This window comes from Eptatretus burgeri, chromosome 4, assembly GCF_056783735.1.
Source record: "Eptatretus burgeri isolate ZD-2024b chromosome 4, Ebu_testis_v1, whole genome shotgun sequence".
Taxonomy (NCBI): Eukaryota; Metazoa; Chordata; class Myxini; order Myxiniformes; family Myxinidae; genus Eptatretus; species Eptatretus burgeri.
In genome coordinates, this window is record NC_140964.1 from 83310014 (window position 1) to 83331318 (window position 21305).

Consider the following 21305-nt stretch of genomic DNA (forward strand, 5'->3'; position numbering starts at 1 on the left):
ATGCGTACATTATTTCGATAAGTTGTAGTGTAAACCATTTCAATAAGGTAAACGGACTACTGTGAGAATTGCTTTACAATCACACTTTATAAGGAAAAGTGTTCACAGTGTGATAATGCATCATGTACCTGTCTGGTTTTTTAGAACTCTTACAGTGAAGTGCACTATAGAAAGTGCAGGATCATTGTTCTTCCTATATTAAAGTGTTATATTTGTGTTTAACCGCAAAACTGTGTCCTAACGGTGCTGTAGTAGGGCAATAGACAGTGCTTTTGTTTAGCAGATGATGTTTTTGATCACAAATCATGCAGCATGGCTGTAATGGGACACTATTTGTCTTGTCCTTGCTCTATACAGTCAGGGGATCTTACCATTTATAAATTCCAAAACTCAGCCCAAGCATTTTTTATGTGCATTTTTTTACATTGCACATTCAATGTGCAATGTAAAAAAACCGGCCCGACTTAAAATGCACATTCAATGTGCATTTTAAGCATTGTTTGATACTATACTGTTGAGCAATAATGGGGGAGAAACATGTCTGCAGCTATGCTGTTTTCTCTACTTGTGGCATTTTGAACTATTGCCCACAAGGGTTGATTTATGTTGAGACTCTCTCTTGGGTTTGCAGTGTAGTGCGACGTGACGGTGATGTCAGAAATGCGTTTTTATTTTCTTATTTCTTTGGACACATAGACGAGGCTCGTGGAAGAGCTAAAGGTTTCTTGTGGAGTGCTTGCCAAGTGGCTTAAGCACTCAAGGGAGCAGTCCAGCGAAACCATTGATAAGGAATGGCTGGCTTGGCAAGCGATAGCAAGCTTATTGGTAATTGAACACACTTCAACACATCTGCGAGACCGAAAACCCTTTACTGTTTCTGTTGCTTGTGGAACAAAAACAGTTAATTTCAGGTAATTTTAACCCTTTCCCCATTTTGATGAGCTGTTTTTCCTTTTTAGTACCGCTGGGGTAGTTTTTGTTTCATCCTTGGGACAGGTGTTCTGACTTTAAAAACCGCAACATTCCGCTGTGTGAATGAGGGTTTTTTTTCCCCCTCTACTTTGTCAAGGCTCGTATAACAGCAAACACTCGTAACATATAACAAAGGGAGGAGGAGACGAGAGGAGCGGGAGAAGGACACACAGCAACAATGGGGAACAGAGACATTTGGAGATCTGTGAAAGGGAGAGGGATGGGGTGGGGTACACGTGGTAAACAAGATGGACACCACAGGGACTTTCAGGAAAGAAAGGGAATTCGAAGGAGATGGGTTTGGGGTGGATTGACGGGGGTCGAAAAGATCGTGGTTTTGGATGGGGGAAGATAAGAGGTGGTGGTGAACAACTGTTTTGAAGACCAGGAGGGAAGGGTGAGATTGAAGAGAGTGTGGGAGTTTGTTCCAAAGGTGGAAAAAAAGAGGAATGAAAGAGTGAAGGTGAGCAGTGATTCTTGATTTTGGTAGTTTTACCAGAAGGAGGTTGCTGGTGAACCTGAGTGCCCTGCAGAAAAAATGGGGTGGAGGGGGGGGGGAGAGAGGACATAGCACATACAGAGATGGTAAGGGTGGGGGGGGGCAAGGCCAGAGAGGAGATGGTAGAAGACAAAGACCACCGACCTGCCTGTGGTGAGAGTGAGAGACCCAAAGACTCAGCTTCATCACTGGACATACCAATGATCTGAAAACCTTGGTTTCCACAGCATGAAGTTGAGCTTGGTGTGAGGCAGGAGCACCACTCCAGAGAGGGAAGCAGTACTCCATCAGGCTGCGGATGAAAGCTTTGTATGTAGTCAGGAGCTCGGGTGTTCCAAGGAAGGACTGCACAATTGAGGATGCCCAGTCGCGAATGCTCTCTGGACCGTTTGCAGAATCAGAGTTGAGGTTTGACAGTGAGCTCTCTCTCTCTCCGAGTCTCTCGCTCCCTCTCTCCGGGTCTCTCGCTCCCTCTCTCCGGGTCTCTCGCTCCCTCTCTCCGGGTCTCTCGCTCCCTCTCTCAGAGTCTCTCGCTCCCTCTCTCCGAGTCTCTTGCTCCCTCTCTCCGAGTCTCTCGCTCCCTCTCTCCAAGTCCCTTGCTCCCTCTCTCCAAGTCCCTCGCTCCCTCTCTCAGAGTCCCTCGCTTCCTCTCTCCGAGTCCCTCGGTCCCTCTCTCTCGGAGTCCTCGCTCCCTCTCTCTCCGAGTCCTCGCTCCCTCTCTCTCCGAGTCCTCGCTCCCTCTCTCTCCGAGTCCCTCGCTCCCTCTCTCTCCGAGTCCCTCGCTCCCTCTCTCTCCGAGTCCCTCGCTCCCTCTCTCTCTCCGAGTCCCTCGCTCTCTCTCTCTCCGAGTCCCTCGCTCTCTCTCTCTCCGAGTCCCTCGCTCTCTCTCTCTCTCCGAGTCCCTCGCTCTCTCTCTCTCCGAGTCCCTCGCTCTCTCTCTCTCCGAGTCCCTCGCTCTCTCTCTCTCCGAGTCCCTCGCTCTCTCTCTCTCCGAGTCCCTCGCTCTCTCTCTCTCCGAGTCCCTCGTGCTCTCTCTCTCTCTCTCCGAGTCCCTCGTGCTCTCTCTCTCTCTCTCTGAGTCCCTCGTGCTCTCTCTCTCTCTCTCTGAGTCTCTCTCTCTCTCTCTCTCTCTCTCTCTCTCTCTCTCTCTCTCTCTCTCTCTCTCTCTCTCTCTCTCTCTCTCTCTGTCTCTCTCTGTCTCTCTCTGTCTCTCTCTGTCTCTCTCTGTCTCTCTCTGTCTCTCTCTGTCTCTCTCTGTCTCTCTCTGTCTCTCTCTCTCTCTCTCTCTCTCTCTCTCTCTCTCTCTCTCTCTCTCTCTCTCTCTCTCTCTCTCTCTCTCTCTCTCACTCTCTCTCTCTCTCTCTCTCTCTCTCTCTCTCTCTCTCTCTCTCTCTCTCTCTCTCTCTCTCTCTCTCTCTCTCTCTCTCTCTCTCTCTCTCTCTCTCTCTCTCTCTCTCTCTCTCTCTCTCTCTCTCTCTCTCTCTCTCTCTCTCTCTCTCTCTCTCTCTCTCTCTCTCTCTCTCTCTCTCTCTCTCTCTCTCTCTCTCTCTCTCTCTCTCTCTCTCTCTCTCTCTCTCTCTCTCTCTCTCTCTCTCTCTCTCTCTGTCTCTCTCTCTCACTCTCTCTCTCTCTCTGTCTCTCTCTCTCCCTCTCTCTCTCTCTCTCTCTCTCTCTCTCTCTCTCTCTCTCTCTCTCTCTCTGTCTCTGTCTCTGTCTCTGTCTCTGTCTCTGTCTCTGTCTCTGTCTCTGTCTCTGTCTCTGTCTCTGTCTCTGTCTCTGTCTCTGTCTCTGTCTCTGTCTCTCTCTGAGTCTCTCTCTCTCTCTCTCTCCGAGTCCCTCGCTCTCTCTCTCTCTCTCTCTGTCCCTCTGTCTCTCGCACCAATTTGCTCCTTTCTCTGGTGCCATACTGATCACCTCCCTTCTCTTCTGTCCGCCATTCTTTTATACCCGCTCCGAGAGCTTTTATCTAATTTGGGAAAAACATGCACGAACCAACCAAAATGCTCTATTGGCCATGTGATGTCCCACACATCGCGTCAGGTGGAAAGAGTCCACTCACCAACCACTCCACACCGGAGTGACTCTTCAAAAGAGGGTAATTATTCGAGGAAAAGATAGCACATTGAAGAGTGAAATAATACAAGGATTTGAAAGGATGATGTGGTGCTATCTACACGCTTGATCTCTGGTGATGCTAATTTGGATAATCAGCCGACCGACTAATCACAAAGCTGTGTTGTGAGAGAGACCTTGTGATATTTAGCCATTTTTAACATCAAACGATGGTAATCTTTTAAGAAGGTACATTAAAGTACATAATGTAACTTTATTGTCTGTGGTGTTTTAATGATCCAATGAAGCCCACCATGTCCTACATTGTCTCAGTCACCCTCCGTGTGTGTGTGTGTGTGTGTGTGTGTGTGTGTGTGTGTGTGTGTGTGTGTGTGTGTGTGTGTGTGTGTGTGTGTGTGTGTGTGTGTATATATGTATATGTATATGTATATGTATATATATGTTGTCCTTGAGGTATGCACACTCCCCTCTGAGCTGTCTGGCCTGGGTTTGAATCTCAGCTCAAGTGTAAATTATCATCCTGGTATTTGAAAGGCACAGCGAATCATCATTGTGTCTCTTGCCACTCAGGTAGATGTTGAACTGGATATCTCGTCTCTTGGCATTAGTTGATAGACATTAAAGACCTCATGGTGTCCTTTGCAAAGAGTAGGTGAGCCATTCTAGACACCCTGGCCAAATTCCAAATTCTTGCTCTGACTACCACTGGGCAGCCAACGAAAAAACACCCAGTATAATCCATGTCAGGAGGCTACTTTGACGGCTCTGAGTCTGCCTTCAGGCAGAGTACCAGAAATAGGTCAGATTAGATATGGCATATAGATTATGAGGTATATATATATGTGCTGTTTGCAAATGAAGAGGAAGCAATTTACTAGTACTTTAAAAAGTGGAACCCTCTAGGAAATTCTAGAATTTCTACATCATATTTACAAGAATATGCATGTCTAACCCTGGTTGTTGTTTGAGGCAGGACATCGAGATGGTTGCCAAGGAACTTAGGAAGCACAATGGAGGTACTGACCTACATATCAACTCAATCCTGCAAACAATGGAAGTTATTGATTAATCTCTGATAATGCATGGTAAACCATGTCTTAATTGATAACTTGTGGTTTTTCTGTGATTGTGTTTGGTGAAAGAGCTCAGCTTTAGTTGGAGGACACTCATGATCCTTATAATGGATGACATTTGTTTGTTTATTTATTTCCTTCCTTCCTTCCTTCAGTCTCAAAATTGTTAAAGATTTTTCTCCTAAAGGCCCAGTCACACCTTGACGTTTTAGCCAGCTTATGCCGATTTTTGGAAAATTTGTCTAAAACGCTGGTACACGTCGAATACGTTATGGGTAAGTTTTGATAACATTGAGAGCACGCTGAAAAACACTGCCAAACGTCGTAGTACGCTGGCTTTAAACGTTGTACTTTTCGGTTGTCCTCAAATTTTCCATGCTTGAAATTTTAAGACTTATGCCAGTGTATGACTCACACGTTCCGCCTAACGCTGGCCCTAAGTTGTAGGCACGTCACGCGATCGTTGACACACGTCGACACACGTTACTTGTGAGTTACTCATAAGTCGAAACACGTCGAGGTAATGTCTAGCGTACCCGAAACTTATTTCTAACCTATGAGTTACGTGTTGTACTCACGTTACGCGATCGGTGACACACATCGACACACGTTACTTGTAAGATGCTCATAAGTCGAAACACATCAAGGTAATGGTTAGCGTCAGTGTTCCAGACTCCCTGTTTTTTTTTTTTTAGTTTTTTTTAGTTTTTTCTTCCTTCCTTCGGTATGATGGTGATTTTGACACTTCGATTTCGAGTGCGGTTATAATATAATATTGTTGTGGATTCGCGCCCGCCGGCGTGCGAGCGGCCACGTAACTCGAATCGCGGCACGTCGCCCACCAGACGGACAATCCTGTCGTGACCCTCTCGGACTAACGCCGGGAACGAGTCACGGGTGGGCCTTTCGGCCTCACCACAATCGTGCCAATCGGCCCCCCGCGTGGAATAGGGTTGCTCGCCAAATTCGACCTACCTAAGTACCCACACGGAGGGTAGACCGGGCGATCGCACCTCGTCGCAGGTCGACTTCGGACACGGGCCACTTTAAGCGACCCGTTCCGTACTATCGGGATAACCGAGCGATGTTATCGTCAACCTCAACGGTTCGATTAATTATTGGGCGTATTTAGCCCACGACCAACCCTTTACGTGAAGTAAGATGGAGATTCAATAAAAGAAAAGACGAAGCGAAACGGGAAAAACAGTTCAACATAAAGCACATTTATTCCGCGGCAAACGGAAAGCACACATATACAATTATACACCAAAAGCAAATGTAAAAGTAACACGACAATTCTGCACAAAAAGCAATTGCAACAAAAGAAACACAATGCAGATCTACTACCGACTACGCGAGCACACGGCAACACTTACACAGTTTTACTTCACAGACGGCGCCGACAACACATATACTCCAAAGCAAAAGAAAAAGGGGCCACCCTCAACGACAAGGGGGCAGACGGGCCTGGGGCCGAGACCGCGTCGAGCCCACCCGTCTGGTGATGAGCCGCAAAATGGCGGCGGCGCCCCGACTCCGCGGGCCTCGCTGGCACTGCCTGGAATGGGGTGGGAACGGGGCCCCCTTCTCACACTATCTCAGTGCGGGGGGAAACAGGGGGGGTTGTTGATGCTCGGGGGAAAGAGGATATCTGGCTGGCTTGGGTCCCGCGACGAGCGACTCCACTGCGACCTCGATCGCGTTCCCGGCCTCCCCTCTCCGCAGCTCCCCGACTCTGACACGAGCGCAGACCTCCACAAAGCTTCTTGGCTTCTCCGGACTCTCCGGACCCCGACAGACACTCTCTCGACTGATTTCGCCGCCGCCACAACTCTCCAACTCTCTTCTCTTCTCAACTCCACCACTCTTGACTGACCATTCGCTCCACGCTCGGCGCTTTATAGTGCGACAGGAGAAACCGTATGCAGATTTTTGGATCAGGAACGGCTCGGGGGCGGAGCCATGCTCCCCATTGGACAGAGGAAAAGTGGGCGTGAATCATTCTTGATCCGCGAATCTGCATATAGCGATTATACTCCGACGCGCTTGGAGGCGGGGCCAAATCACCCCACGCTCGCTGATAGGACGGAACAGAAGTGGGCGTGAATCATTCTTGATCCGATTTCTCGGAAAGGCTGGTGTTTTTGCACCCGCTGCTCGGTGCGCGCCCTGTACGAGTCCAGGATCGGTGCCCACAAGCGGCGCGGGAATGGCGGTGATGCGATGGTTGCGAGAGCGAGATGTGACGGTAAAGGTTGTGGCTGTTGGCGTTGCTGTTGTTGTGAAGCGGCGTTGCGGTTGGTGGTTGGTGTGTGAAAGCGGTTGTGGAGAAAGTGGATGTTGTGAAGGCGGTTCTGGAGAAGGTGGCTGTGGTTGTCGAGATGCGGTTGGTGGTGGTTGTGGTGGTAGTAATGGCGGTTGGTCCAAAATAAAGATAGTAAAAGAAAAACGGCTATCTAAAAGGGTCGCAGCCCGAATGAATGACATTTATTCCCTCTAAACAACGGGTTTGGGCTAACTACACATATACTTACAGAGATATCTCACCTACGGGACCTGAATGGTGGTTTGCGAATTTCGTCAACCATAACAATATAATTAAAAGGCTGCCGCTCAACGATTTAAATCATAACCACACTGTACACTGAACACCGTCATACCGAAGAAAAAAAAAAACCGGGAGCCTGGAACACTGACGCTAACCATTACCTTGACGTGTTTCGACTTATGAGCACCTTACAAGTAACGTGTGTCAATGTGTATCAACGATCACATATCGTGCGTCCAACTTATTCCCATCACATGCGGAGCGTGTGTCATACGGCAAGTACGTCGTAAAATTTTCAACATGTTCAAAATTACAAGACGTACTCCATTTAATACGACGTATGATAGCGTACTTTAGCGTTCTCTTCACGCATACCAAACTTACCCATACCGTATTCGACGTGCGCCAGCGTTTTAGACGCATTTTTCAGAGGTCGGCATACGCTGGCAAGATCGCCAAGGTGTGACTGCGATGTTGACACTTTCATTTCTGCGGCGGTTATGATTTGAATTGTTGTGCGGCAGCCTTTTCATAACCTACGCCACGTCATCGTCGGCGATGCGTGCAGCGCGCTATGCATAAGTTAGACTATCGTTGGGCATAGGTTGTGAAGGTCGATAACAGGTTCAGCATTCGTTGGTATAAGTTATCTATAACACAACGAAACGTTCCGTGTCCGTTACTAATACGTTATGCATAAGACCAAGTCGTTATGAATACGTCCGAATCTTTAAAAAAACATCAAAAGTTCAACGTAAGCCAGCGTTTTATATACATCTTAATACGTTGCCATTGCTGGCTAAAACGTCAAGGTGTGACTAGGCCTTAAGGAAACCTTAATGCTATCATCTGGTGTAATATGCCTATTCCACATGTCAGAGATGTTAGTAATAAGTTCATTATTGTTATGTGTGGGATAATTTTGAAAACCTTTGACTGTGTCTGTATCTTTTTTTTTTTTTGTAGACAGTTTGAGAAGTATTCACTCTTGCATTAACTTTAAACATTTTCCTTTGAGAACTAAGTGTTGGAACTCACTTTTAGCTTTATCAGACAGCCATTACTACTTCAGATATAGTCACAAGTGTTCAAAGTGTACATGTACTGATTCATTTACGAACCATTTAACCCCTATCTCCAGGTGGTTCATTTTTGAAGAACACAGCAGAATCCTTGCCCAGTGAACCTCATGAGAAAGATGGAGTTGTCATACATGACCAGAAAAGCTGTTCTTCCTGTGGAAGCAAGCCAAACAATACGACAACTGGTGGTGGTGCTGCAGAAAAGGTTGGCAGCACCAAAAACAAGGTACATCTGTTTTCTCTCCCTATTAAATGTACATTGTTGTTCTGCACTCACACCTCGATCCTTTAAGCTCCTTTTTTAGGTCATCTCTAACGAGATGACCTAATAAAACCAGTCTCGATGTCCGTCCGTCCCCATTTTTTTCTTCCGATTTTCTTGATATTTTGATGTGGGTAGACGTCAATGAGGGGAGGGATGCACGACGGTATGACCTTTGACCCGATTGAAGGTCAAGGTCACTCCAAAGTTGCAAAATCGTCCATTTTCAAAATCTATCTCCTCCACCGTTTATGACCGATCTTCGAAATTCCTTCGGATTCTGATAATATGGAACAATATCTAAATTTGGTCAGGCCGGTTTTTTGAAATTCGTCCTGGTTATCGAGTCACGTGTCTTCAAAGTTGGAAAAATCATCGATGTGATACGGTCAAAACAGAGATGACCATCATCTCCCAACCGGGGGGTAATTTTCATTGCTAAGGGCAGTGGCATCTCTGCATTGTTGATGTCCATGCACGGATGGACATTCACCTTGTACGGAATGGTAATTCTGGTCTCAGAAACATCATCAGGGTGAGCAGGTTACCAGCCAACCGCACAGGTTGCCAGCCAACCGCACAGATTGCCAGCCCACCGCACAGATTGCCAGCCCACCGCACAGATTGCCAGCCCACCGCACAGATTGCCAGCCCACCACACAGGTCTCCCTGTAACATCTTAATTGTTGAGCAGTGAGACCAGGGATCCAGGAGAATATCCCATGCATGGGTTAAGGAGGGTTGGAGTTAGGGAAGCTATGAAGAGTGTAAATGTGATGAAGGGAGCAGAGAGAAAAAAAGAGAATTAATGGAAAGGATATGTGTTGAGGTCTTGGCTGAAGAACAAATACAGTATATTTAATTCGATGCAATTGATTTTCTCCAAATGGTATGTTTCCAGCAGCAGTTAATGTTATGAAAACTTGCAATCATTTTCACAACTAGCGGGCACTCCCGCCTTCCAGGCAGGAGTACCCTTCTCAGTTTATCGGAGCAAGGCTAAAGTACGTGCTCGTCTGCACCTAAAGCAGCATTGGGGTTGGAACCAGGTTTAGAACCTCGACATTGGCCCAACAACTGTTAAATGTCAATTTTGGAGTTGTGATGACATCCACGTTTGCTCCATTATAGTCGGATTACAATAATTATTTTAATGATTTGTGAACACAAATAAATCTATGGATCGGAGAAAGGAGAAAAGACGAACCACTTGTTTCACATCTTCCTATGCAAAGGGCTCCTGAGGCATTTTTTCCTTAGCTCAGGGGCGCTATCATGGATGGTTCGCCACTCCAACACAGGATACTCGAATGGCTCATTCTTCCCAGTAAGCTGGTACTCGTTTTTGCTGACCTCGGAAGGATGTCATGCTGAGTCAACTCACCTGGTGTTATTTTAATGGGATGACAGGGGCTCAAACTCAAGACCCTAAGATCCTAAGCCAGTCACCACAACTGTTAAGCCAACACCAGGCTTGGATAGGAAAATAAAACTCTAAAATTATGTGTAATTATATATTTATTCAAAACTTGTAATTAGCACCAGGGTGCACACTTTGCATCCTTTGCTAAAGATGTACGTTGTATGCTGGCGACACAGTTGGCATCTTATGCTGTTTCATGGCATTATAGTCTTATTCAATAAAACGTGTTATGGTTGTGATGGAAGCAACTATTCACTTTGTATTATTGGACTCTTGTTTTCACGAGAAGCCCCAACCATGAACTCTCTGCACCACATGCAAAACATCAATTATATTGATGTTTATTTGTTTTTGTATACAAAGTTGAAGCTTATGGACAAATGAGAACACAGAACAGAACAGCCAGAATGGTTTCTGGTTTCCAGCAGAGGACTCCTATTTTTTTTCCCTGCTCTCAAGAAAGGTACTGCCAGCAGAAATAGTACATAGATAGGTTTAAATTGGAAATACTCACACCTTGCTCAGCTTAATGCATTGGAAAGCAAGGCCTTCAAGATCATTGGAATCTACCGTGATGAAGCTGAATCCACGGGCCTATTACTTTGCCATCACAGACAGGTCAGTGGTCTCCATATTCTTCCCCCTCCTTTCTGGTCTTGCACCCTCTGCTCTCTCTCCGTGAATTGTCCTCCCTCGCTCCCCAGTTATCTGCAAGGTGCACGCAGTCCACCAACAATCTCCTTCTCGTAAAACTCCCAAAATCCAGAATCACTGGTCACCTATACTCATTCAATGCTCTTTCTTCCCACCTGTGGAAGGAACTTCCACATTCTCTTTAATCTCGTTCTTCAAGACAGCTGTTCACCACCATCTCAGATCATCCCCCATCCAAAACCATGATCTTTTCTACCCTAGTTAAACCACCCCCTCTGCCCACCCACAAATTTCCAGTTTTTTTTCTTCCTGAGAGAATACTGTATCTATCTTGTTCACCTCTACATTCTCACCTACCCCTCATCCTTATCCGCATCCCTTGTTGTCTGTCTCCATCTATTTTCTCTCTCGGCCCTGCCCCCTTCTCTTTCTACTGTTCTCTTTTGTTCCGTTGCGCCTGATCCGTTCATGTTCTCACTCTTTCATGAGCTTTCTTTTTTTTTGTATACCTTGTCGAGGCTCGTATGAGAGCTAACACACAATACACAGCAAGGGGAGCATGAGACAAGAGGGGTGGGAGTGGGAAGGACAAAACAGTGGGGAACAGAGACATTAGGAGATCTGTGGAAGGGGGAGGAATGGGCCAGACAACATGGGGAATACAAGATGGACATTACAGGGACTTTCAGGAAGAAAAGCAGGGAATTTGAAGGAGGTGGGCTTGGGGTGGATAAACGGGGGTAGAAAAGAAGTATTTGGACGGGGGATGACAGGTGGTGGTGAACAGCTGTTTTGAAGGCCTGGAGGGAAGAATGGGATTGAACAGAGTGAGGAAGTTTATTCCAAAGGCGGGAAAAAAGAGGAATGAAAGAGTGAAGATGAGCAGCGATTCGTGATTTTGGTAGTTTTACCAGAAGGGGGTTGTTGGCGGACCTTGAGTGCCCTGCAGAAATGTGGTGGGGACAAATCGCAGAGAGAGCAGGGGGGTGAGACTGGAGAGGAGACAGAAAAAGACGAACTACCACCGACCTGCCTGCGGTGAGAGAGGGTGAGAGGCCCAAAGACTCGGCCTCATTGCGGGAGATGCCAATGATCCGAAATGCCTTGGTTTCCACAGCGTGAATCCGAGAAAGGTGCGAGGCAGGAGCACCAGCCCAGAGGGGAGAGCATTACTCCATCAGGCTGCAGACGAAGGCTTTGGAAGTGGTTAGGAGCTCAGGTGGGCCGAGGAAGGACTTTGCACGATGGAGGATTCCCAGTCGGCGACTGGCTTTGGGGGCCAGGTTTGAAATGTGGCTTTCCCAGGAAAGGTCATAGCAGATAGTGAGACCCAGAAGCTTGAAAGAAAGAAGACTTTTTCCAGAGGATTGTTGAGAAAGTGGATGGGGGGGGGGGTTCTAAACGGTCCTTTCAGAGAGACATAGTGAGTGTGAGATTTGTCCGGATTGAAAGACATGTTCCACGTGTTGGACCAGTTTGTGATTTTATCCACATCTGCAGTGAGCGAAGAAGCTGTTGCTTGCCGGTCTGAGGGATGACAGATGGTACGGCAGAGGGTGGAGTCATCAGCAAAGAGATTTGCAAAGAGAGCCTTGAGCAAAGGCTTGAGCATCAGCAAAGAGAGCCTTGATTCTTTATACAAAAAGAAGACGAACACCGAGATGCATTGGAGATAGAAGGGTACAGGGGGTATTAGCAGGACGTGCATGTAGCTTTTGTGTGGATTGGTGATGGTTTCTGGGGTTGGTGCAGTGCAGGCATGATGGACGGAATGGCTTCCTTGTGTATCCTTATATCCTTGCTCCGTGTGACTCAATTCCAAAGCTTTATTATTCCGGATTTCTCTCTGTTGTTGTATATGGTCTCTACCTTTGTTCATATCGATTGTTCTTCGTGCCATGTCACCTTGCATGCCTGTGCAGTTATTATGATCATGTGTGCTCTGCCTCGACCTTTTTTGCTTACCCATTTAACCATTTACACACACACACACACACACACACACACACACACACACACACACACACACACACACACACACACACACACACACACACACACACACACACACACACACACACACACACACACACACACACACACACACACACACACACACACACACACACACCTGGTCATTCCTCTCATTGTCTCTAACCATCCGCATTCCCACTCTCGTTCTAATTTACAGTCTTAAAATAAAGAGAGAGCCCTCATGTAATTGTCTGCTGCTTGATCGTTTTGTTTTCATCATTTTTTGGCCATGTGTTCAACACCCTCTGTAACCTCATTTAACTCCTTTGCTACTTCTTTATTTCCTCACCATTCCCTTGCATTTTCCTTTTTCCATTTTCCATTTTTGCCTCATTATACTTTTCATCCTCATTTTACTTGTTAAAAAGTGAAAACAAATTTCATCGACAAAAGTGGTATCTTGCGGTCTTTCCGTATGGCTAGGAACCATTGTATATCTGTTCTATGAAGAGCCAGAGTCCCTAACATCAGGATCATTTATGATCCAAGTTCTACAGACTCTCATAATCCTCCAAAACTTGGTGGGATGTCAGGTCTGTTTCTGGTACACATTTCCCTTTATGATTCTCCCCTCCTAAATGATGGAGTCCTGTTGGACATTCCTTGAGAAAAAGCAGAGTTCTTGAGTTTTTGTTTTCTTAAATGGTCAAGGACCCAAACCATCACTTCCTGTACCCAGCCTGTCCAACATGACAATGTTTCATACCCACCTCACCACCTCGTCTACAACCAGTCGTGATGGCATTGGTGCTCCAATCCTTAATAATTGCATTTCAGTCTTGTACCCTCTCTTTTTCACAGGTCCTTCTTTGATGGGCAACTTCCTCCTTCTTGAAGTGGCAAACATCACTCCTATAAATAAGAAAGTTTCCAAAACTGATCCCCTCAGCTGCAGACCTATTGGGCTTCTCCCCATCATAAGCAAAGAGTTCATCATTGTAGCTGACCCACGACACTATCTCCTCTCCAACTGCTAATGTCTGACAACTAGTTTGGCATCTGACATGACCATTCCAGATTGGATGTATTTTTTTATTCTGACACAGTAGTGGATCGATGCACTTAACCACAAGCAAGAGGTTAGGGCCATCTCTTTGGATAGATCTTGAGTCTTTGATGCTGTCTGGCATCCAGCCTTCATTTCCAAGTTGTCCTTTTTTTTTTTTTATTCAGGGCCATCTGCCCAACTGGTTGTCTGGTTAACTTTATGAGTGAAAACAGTGAGTGACCTTTGATGGTGTCCTTTCCCTTGAAGCTGGAGTTCCACAAGGCAATGTCTTCGGCCCAATGTTATTCTTGATCTATTGGATTATCTTGAAAACCAACCTTACCATTTTACCGATTACTCGGTGTGAAAGGTTGGCTGCTGTTGAATTATTTTCAGACCTGAGAAAGCTAAGCTGCTGGTCAGCTGCTCGGAACATGACCTTCAATGCTGGAAAGTTACATGCTGTCACAGTCTCTCCACAATGATCGGCAATCAAACGATCCAATCCACTTCTCTGTAATGCCACTGGAACTCTTTGGTCTTTCATATCACCAAGCAAGCCTCAAAGGCCAGTCACCATCTGGGTATTCTTCATAGAGTTGAGGAATTTCTGAGCCACACCAAGCTTCTCACGGTGCACAAAACTTTCATACAGAGCTCCATGAAGTATGGCTTCCCACTCAGAGCTGGTGTTCCTGCTTCCTACGTTGCTGCTCTTTAGGCGTTTGAAAACAAGGCCTTCTGCTCCATGGGTATCTCAAGACAGGAAGAGGATTCCCAAAGACTGTTGGTCACTCTCCCATCAGCGGCAAGTTGGTATGTCCTCTATTTCATACAATTTTACATGTGGCCTTGTTCCTCCTGCCCTCTTCGACCTTTGTCTTCCCTTGGCCACACCAGGTCACACACGTTACTCAAGATGCCTTCGCCTGCTCACCCTCCCCAAGTTGAGGCAGGTTTCCCACCTGCATTAATTTATCTTATTCATATTGTATTGCTTTTATTTTTGTGTTGTTTTTCACAGATTTCTTTTTTCAGCGCGTGCGCTGGTATACAATTGCACCGAGTTTGAAATGTCCCCAGTGTCTACCATGTCTCCGGTGTCCCCCCCCCCCCCACCACGCGCCTCAAGTGACAGCCAATGACGGCCGTCCAGTAGATGGCGGTGCATAACCTAGACGGAAATGGCAACAATTGACGGAAATACCCGAGTATTTCAATGGAAATTTGTGAAACTAACGTGTTATATATATGTGAAAACCATTGAATTTATTGCTTGACGGAAAAAAACCAAGAAACGCTCCCCTCTGATGTACGAACGAACGAAAGAGGTCATTTCCACCCACCATGGCATTTCGCACCGAACGCTGAAAGCAAAGTTCTTCTTATGCCATCATTCTCTTTAATATTAGCCATAAACAAGTGTTTCGTCATGCATTAGTAGTTGAAATCTACTTACAATTATGGCAGATATTGGTGGCAAAGTGATAAGTGGTTCTTTCAACCAGGGACATCTTGAATTATTTTCATAACTTTATACTGTACATTCAAAATATGCCAAAATTAAATATGCTTAAATTCAAAATGTGTTCGTCTATATTTTATATAATAACAATATAACTAATATTATGTAGTTGGTGAAACCACTGTTTCAATGTTTTGCTCAACAAATATTTTAGCTTTGCTTTCATCTTTTCATCAGCAAAGCTTACATTTTTACTCATTTGTTTGTCTATACATTAACTTTATGATTATTTTTTTTTACATCATTCTTTTGCGGCCCCCTACCACGCTGTATCGAACGATTTCATTCCTTCTGTTTTATATATATATATATATATATATATATATATATATATATATATATATATATATATATATATATATATATATATATATATATATATATATATATATATATATATATATATCTATATATATATATCTATATATATATATATCTATATATCTATATATATATATATATTGTTGCGGATTCGCGCCCGCCGGCGTGCTGACGGCCACGTAACTCGAATCGCGGCACGTCGCCCACCGGACGGACAATCCAGTCGTGACCCTCTCGGACTAACGCCGGGAACCAGTCACGGTTGGACCTTTCGGTCTCACCGCGATCGAGCCAATCAGCCCCCGCGTGGGATAGGGTTGCTCGCCAAATTCGACCTACCTAAGTACCCACACGGAGGGTATACCGGGCGATTGCACCACGCCGCAGGTCGACTTCGGACACGGGCCACTTAAGCGACCCGTTCCGTACTATCGGGATAACCGAGCGGTGTTATCGTCGGCCTCGACAGTTCGATTAATTATCGGGCGTATTCAGCCCACTACCAACCCTTTACGTGAAGCAAGATGAGGATTCAATGAAAGAAATGACGAAGCGAAGCGGGAAACAGTTCAACACAAAGCACATTTATTCGCGATGAACGGAAAGCACACATATTCAATTCCACCAAAAGCACATAGAAAAGGAAAGAAACACAATGCAATTTTACACAAAAAGCAAATGCGACAATGCAGATCTAATACCGATTACGCGAGCACACGGCAACACTTATACAATTTTACTTCACAGACGGCGCCGCCAACACACATTCCCAAAAACAAAAGAAAAGAGAACCCTCAAGGATGAGGCGGGCCTGAGGCCGAGACCGGGTCGGGCCTACCCGTCTGGTGATGAGACGCGGAGCGGCGATGGTGCCTCAACTCCGCGGGCCTCGCGGACAGTGTCTGGTAGGGGGTGGGAAAGGGGCCCCCTTGGTCGCACTATCTCAGCGCGGGGGGAAACAGGAGGGGGTTGCTGATGCTCGGGGAAGGGAGGATTTCTACTCTGCCTCGAGTCCCGCGACGAGCGTCTCCACCTCGGCCAGGTCGCGCCGTCGGCCTCCCTGGTGTGCAGCTCCCGGCACGACGCGAGCACCCCCTCGTCTGCCCTCGCCGCCTCTCCACAGCTCCGTCCCCTTCGCTCCGACTCCAACGCACACGACGACGACCAACTCCTTCTTGCTTCTTCTTCCCAACTCCACCGACTGCGAAGTCTTAACTCTCTATTCTTGACGAACGCGGTCGCTTATATAAGCCCCGTGGCTTCGCTCTCTCATCTTTGACCCTCTGCCTCCGACCTTTCACCTCGCTCCCCATTGGCCCGAGAAAAAGTGGGCGTGAATGCTTTTTGATCCATAAATTTGCATATAGCGATCGCCCTCCAACGCCCTGGAGGCGGGGCCAAATCGCCCCTCGCTCACCGATTGGACGGAACAAAAGTGGGCGTGTGTCGTTTTTGATCCGTTTTTGAAGCGGAAAATCCGTGGTTTTGTACACGCTGTTCGGCGCGCGCCCTGCACGAGTCCAACACCGGTACTCACAAGCGGCGCAAGAACGGTGGCGATGCGACGGTTGCGAGGTGTGACGTGAAGCGGCGCCGCGGTGGGTGGTTGATGTTGTGGTTGGTGGTGGTAACAATGGCAGTTGGTCCAAAATAAAGATAGTAAAAGAAAAACGGCTATCCTGAAGAGTCGCAGCACGCATGAATGACATGTATTCCCACTAGACAACGGGTTTGGGCCTAACTACACATATACTTACCGAGATACCTCACCTAAGGGACCTGAATGGTGGTTTGCGAATTTGGTAACCACAACAATATATATATATATATATGTGCTTATCACAATAATAAAGAGATTTTTACATTTCAAATATTAAGAACGCTTTTTATTGTTTTTCAACTGAAAAAGCATAAATTGCATATTTTAACATTAGTGTACTCATTTGCTTCACCACACGCGCTGTATTGAAGGATTTCACTTGTTTTTACATGCTTTCCTCAGGATGAAAAACACACCTCCATTTCACTTGCATTTAATTATCATTTTGTTTTATACCATTCCATTTCTTGATTTAGTTTGCCCATCCTTTACAATCAAGATGGCCATGCTGTAAAGTTGGTTTGTGAATTTGTTTTTTTTAAATCCAGATTCCTTATTTATTGGTTGTTTATATAATTGCCATGCAACACCTTATCATAGACCAAAGCATAGTGCATTTAATATCACCTGAAAAAGAATGGATTTCTTGCTATCTTAGCAGAGATCCACATCTCGCCAGATGCAAACTGTGTGAATAGCATAAAAATGATTACCTTTTACCCTTTGAACCCGAGTGGCCATTTTACCAGCCGCTATTCAAACCTCCCTGTACCTGAGCGGCCGGCAAACCAGCCGCTATTCAAACCTTCATATACCAGAGCGGCTGGATTTTTCTCCAGGGAGCCCAGGGTGGAGCAGCCGAAAGTCCATGGAACTCAGGGTTCAAAGGGTCAAATGAGGAGTGGTTAGAAGAATAATCCCCTTTGGTTGTCTGCCGAGGGAAAGCAAAAATAATTAGAACGGCACTTGGTAGAGCGCATACCTCCACCAGGCTGAACAGTTTACATTTTGTATCCCACTGACAGACTGGATCTGGATCTGGACCTGAACCAAAATCTAATTGGCTTGTTGTCTCCAAAGCAGCTCATCCACCTAGTTTTGTCATTTGTCCACAACTTTTTGAGATATCATGCTGCATATGGTTTTTGGCCTCATTTCTCAAAGGTGAATAATCACTTTAAAATTTTTCAGAACTGGATCCGGATTCAGATCTTCATCAAAATCGAATCAATTCTTCTTTGTCACACACCCAACCTGTCCACCAACTTTTTGAGATATCCTTCTATATATCGTTTTTTGCCCTGTCTGTAGTGAAGAATCACTATATATATATATATATATATATATATATATATATATATATATATATATATATATATATATATATATATATATATATATATATATATATATATATATATATTTTCTTGTATCCTGATCTTCACCAAAATCTAATCAGTTTGTCCTTGTTGCAGACCTAACCTGTCCACCAAATTTCATCCGGAGATATCCTGCTCACAGTCAAAAAGACAGATAGAGATGAAAACATAACCCTCCATCCACCTTCGGTGGCGGAGGTAACTCGAATAGCACTCGGTAGAGCACATACCTCCAACAGACTCAACAGTTTGTTTTGTATCCCACTGATAGGCCGGATCTGCATCCAGACCTTCACTAAAATCTAATCGGCTTATGTTCTTGTCACACTGTTAAATTCATCCACCAAGTTTTTGTCATAACCTTTGCATAACTTTTTGAGATATCGTGATCGATATCATTTTTGATCCTATCTCTCAATGGTAAAGAATGACTTAAAAAAAAAAAAAAAATTAATTTGTCGTATCCGAATCTGGATCTTCACCAAAATCGAAACAATTTGTCCTTTTCACACACCCAATGTGTCCACCGAGTTTCGTCTGAATCCGTCCACAACGTTTTGAGATATCCTGCTCACAGACACAGACAGATAGAGAGGGGTGAAAACATAACCCCCGACCACCTTTGGTGGTGGAGGTCACGACAGAACATTCTCATGTCAGTTGGAGGAGAGAGTGTAAAAACCTATCAAAATCCTTTGTATGTCATTCATTCCGAGCTGACTGTGTGAGTCCAGAGTTAAATGCCGAAGGTAGGTGTGCATTCCTATTGTATTTGACTTGCATGTCCAAGAATAGCAGTTTCCATCTACACCACAAATAGTCCTTGCAAAATTCTTCCTTAATACTTGGATTGCATTTCTCTTTCACCAACCTGCCAACCATATGTTCTAAAAATCTGTAAAGCAGGGAGAAAGATGTATTTGCAGATAACACTTAGGGCTTCAAAGGAACACCATATTTATGGATCTTGTGAAGGCCATATATCCTTTGGGTGACTTCCTTGTTGTACTAAATTGTGTTATCCAATCCTCCTGCTGATCTTAACATTGCCAACCTTGAGGTTGGTTAGCTTTTGTGGTTGCTTTCTGTGTTGAGTCTCACTGCAACCTTTTCATAAATGTTGCAATCGTCAACGAGCCTCGTGACCTTATCAGTGTAACCATCTCGGATCATTACAAACACCACTCTGCCCTTGTCAGCAGAGGCAAAAGAAATTGTGCTGCTTGTTTGCCTGTCTTAGCAGTGCTAATTTAAATGCTTCAGAAGTGTTGAGTGAATTATATCACATTAAGGTGTACTCCTCTTGTGAGTAAACGTTGTGGCTAGGATGACTGAAGAAGGGCAGTGCTCGATTTAGGTTTTTAAATTTCGTCTTTTGCAATGTGTGAGATTGTAATTACAAGCTGGTGTACTACTGTGTAAGGGTTAATATACGAAATCTCAGTTTTCCTTGACTGGTATAGCTTCTCCATCCCCACTTTCCACACAGTTCACTGGGAGGTTAAAGAAGCAACAGAAGAGGCTGCAGAAGAAACGACAATCAGAAGAGCGACGTCGGCAGAAGCTTGCAAAAAGTGCAGAAGCCGCTGCTTTGAGGGGGAACTGCAATGCCGAGGATGTGTCGTCCACCGTTGTTCGTACTTTGGCTACCCTGCGGATATAAATACCAAACCATGCAACACAAGGGAGTTTCAAACATTGTGCTGTTAGACTTTTCGATCAATGGTGGCACAAGCTGCACTTGTTTTACTCGAGATGGAGGGAGCACTGTTTTCATACACAACGTTGCACTTTTGCTGATTAATTAATAGGCTGAGGATTGCATTTTAGTTATGCCAGGGTTTTGCTAAGTGCTTGGTTTGAAGCAAGTGATTTAAATTTTTTTGGGGGGTTTTGCACATTATGACCTATTTTTGGCTTTATCTTGATAACATGGTTGTACTAAAGATGACATTTTGCACTGTAGTCAAATAGTTCCCTTGTTTGTTTTTTCCTTTTCTGGCTGTCGCATCATATTTCCAGTGTCCCTTTTGATGTGTGCGACGGTGCTCGCCTTGCCTTTTCTTTTGTTCAAGCACCATGTTCATTGTGACCAGCAGGCCCCATAAATCGTATCTTTACATTGTTTATCTTACCAGTATGTCCTGATTATTTACTTAAAGGGAAACTACAATCAGTTTTCAAAACCAGAAAACTGCGATTCTTTATCATCACATCTTTATGGAAAAAGTTGCAAGGCTTCAGTAACTCGTTGCAAGGCAAGTCATATCTTGCCTTGTGGTTATAATTCATTTGTGTGTAATCTGAGTATGCATTTCAGTCGTTCCTAAAAAAAAATATAATAATAATAGTAATAAATTATTGAGTTGTTTCCCTGCTCTCATCCCTACCATTGGTGTTTTTCTAACAGGCATTAATTTTGAAAGAAATGGCTTCAATAACACATCACTATTTTGGGCTGTATAATTTTTCAGGTAAATTTTTCAAAAGAACATTTTCTTTTTTTGTTTTATGGAAAAAAAAAAACATGTCTCATTTAAGGAGTTGTCACAGGTAGCAATGTATCACATATCTTCCAGTGTGCTTTAATGTCAGAAGCGCATAAGACGGTATTGGGGATGGATGTGCAATAAACGTTAACAGGTTGAGCTGCAACTGTTGTCTGTGCAGTAAGTTACAGTCCACAGGTTGTCTGGTATTTATAACTTCCCTTGCGAACTCTTTCTCAAATGTTAAACTGCAAGAGTTTTTGCAAATGTTCGATGAATGCGGTACTCAAAATATTCCAAGACACACCAACGTTTATTTAATATTTGATCTGGGTCTCTTGACCTCAATGAACATGCTCCATTTGTCCTTCAGGCCGTTTACA

At 44.9% G+C, this 21305-nt stretch overlaps 1 protein-coding gene across 3 annotated transcripts in view; it reads left to right on the forward strand.

The window, feature by feature from the left end:
* The window catches only part of OTUD3 (OTU deubiquitinase 3), a 62954-nt gene extending 41866 nt beyond the window's left edge, over positions 1-21088 (forward strand). For all 3 annotated transcript variants that reach the window (XM_085879084.1, XM_085879085.1, XM_085879086.1), the window contains exons 5-7: positions 4518-4560; positions 8307-8473; positions 19923-21088. In XM_085879084.1, the coding sequence (XP_085735210.1) occupies positions 4518-4560; positions 8307-8473; positions 19923-20096 (384 nt within the window). In that variant the 3' untranslated portion in view covers positions 20097-21088. The remainder of the gene's footprint in view (positions 1-4517; positions 4561-8306; positions 8474-19922) is intronic.
* Positions 21089-21305: the final 217 nt, after the last annotated feature.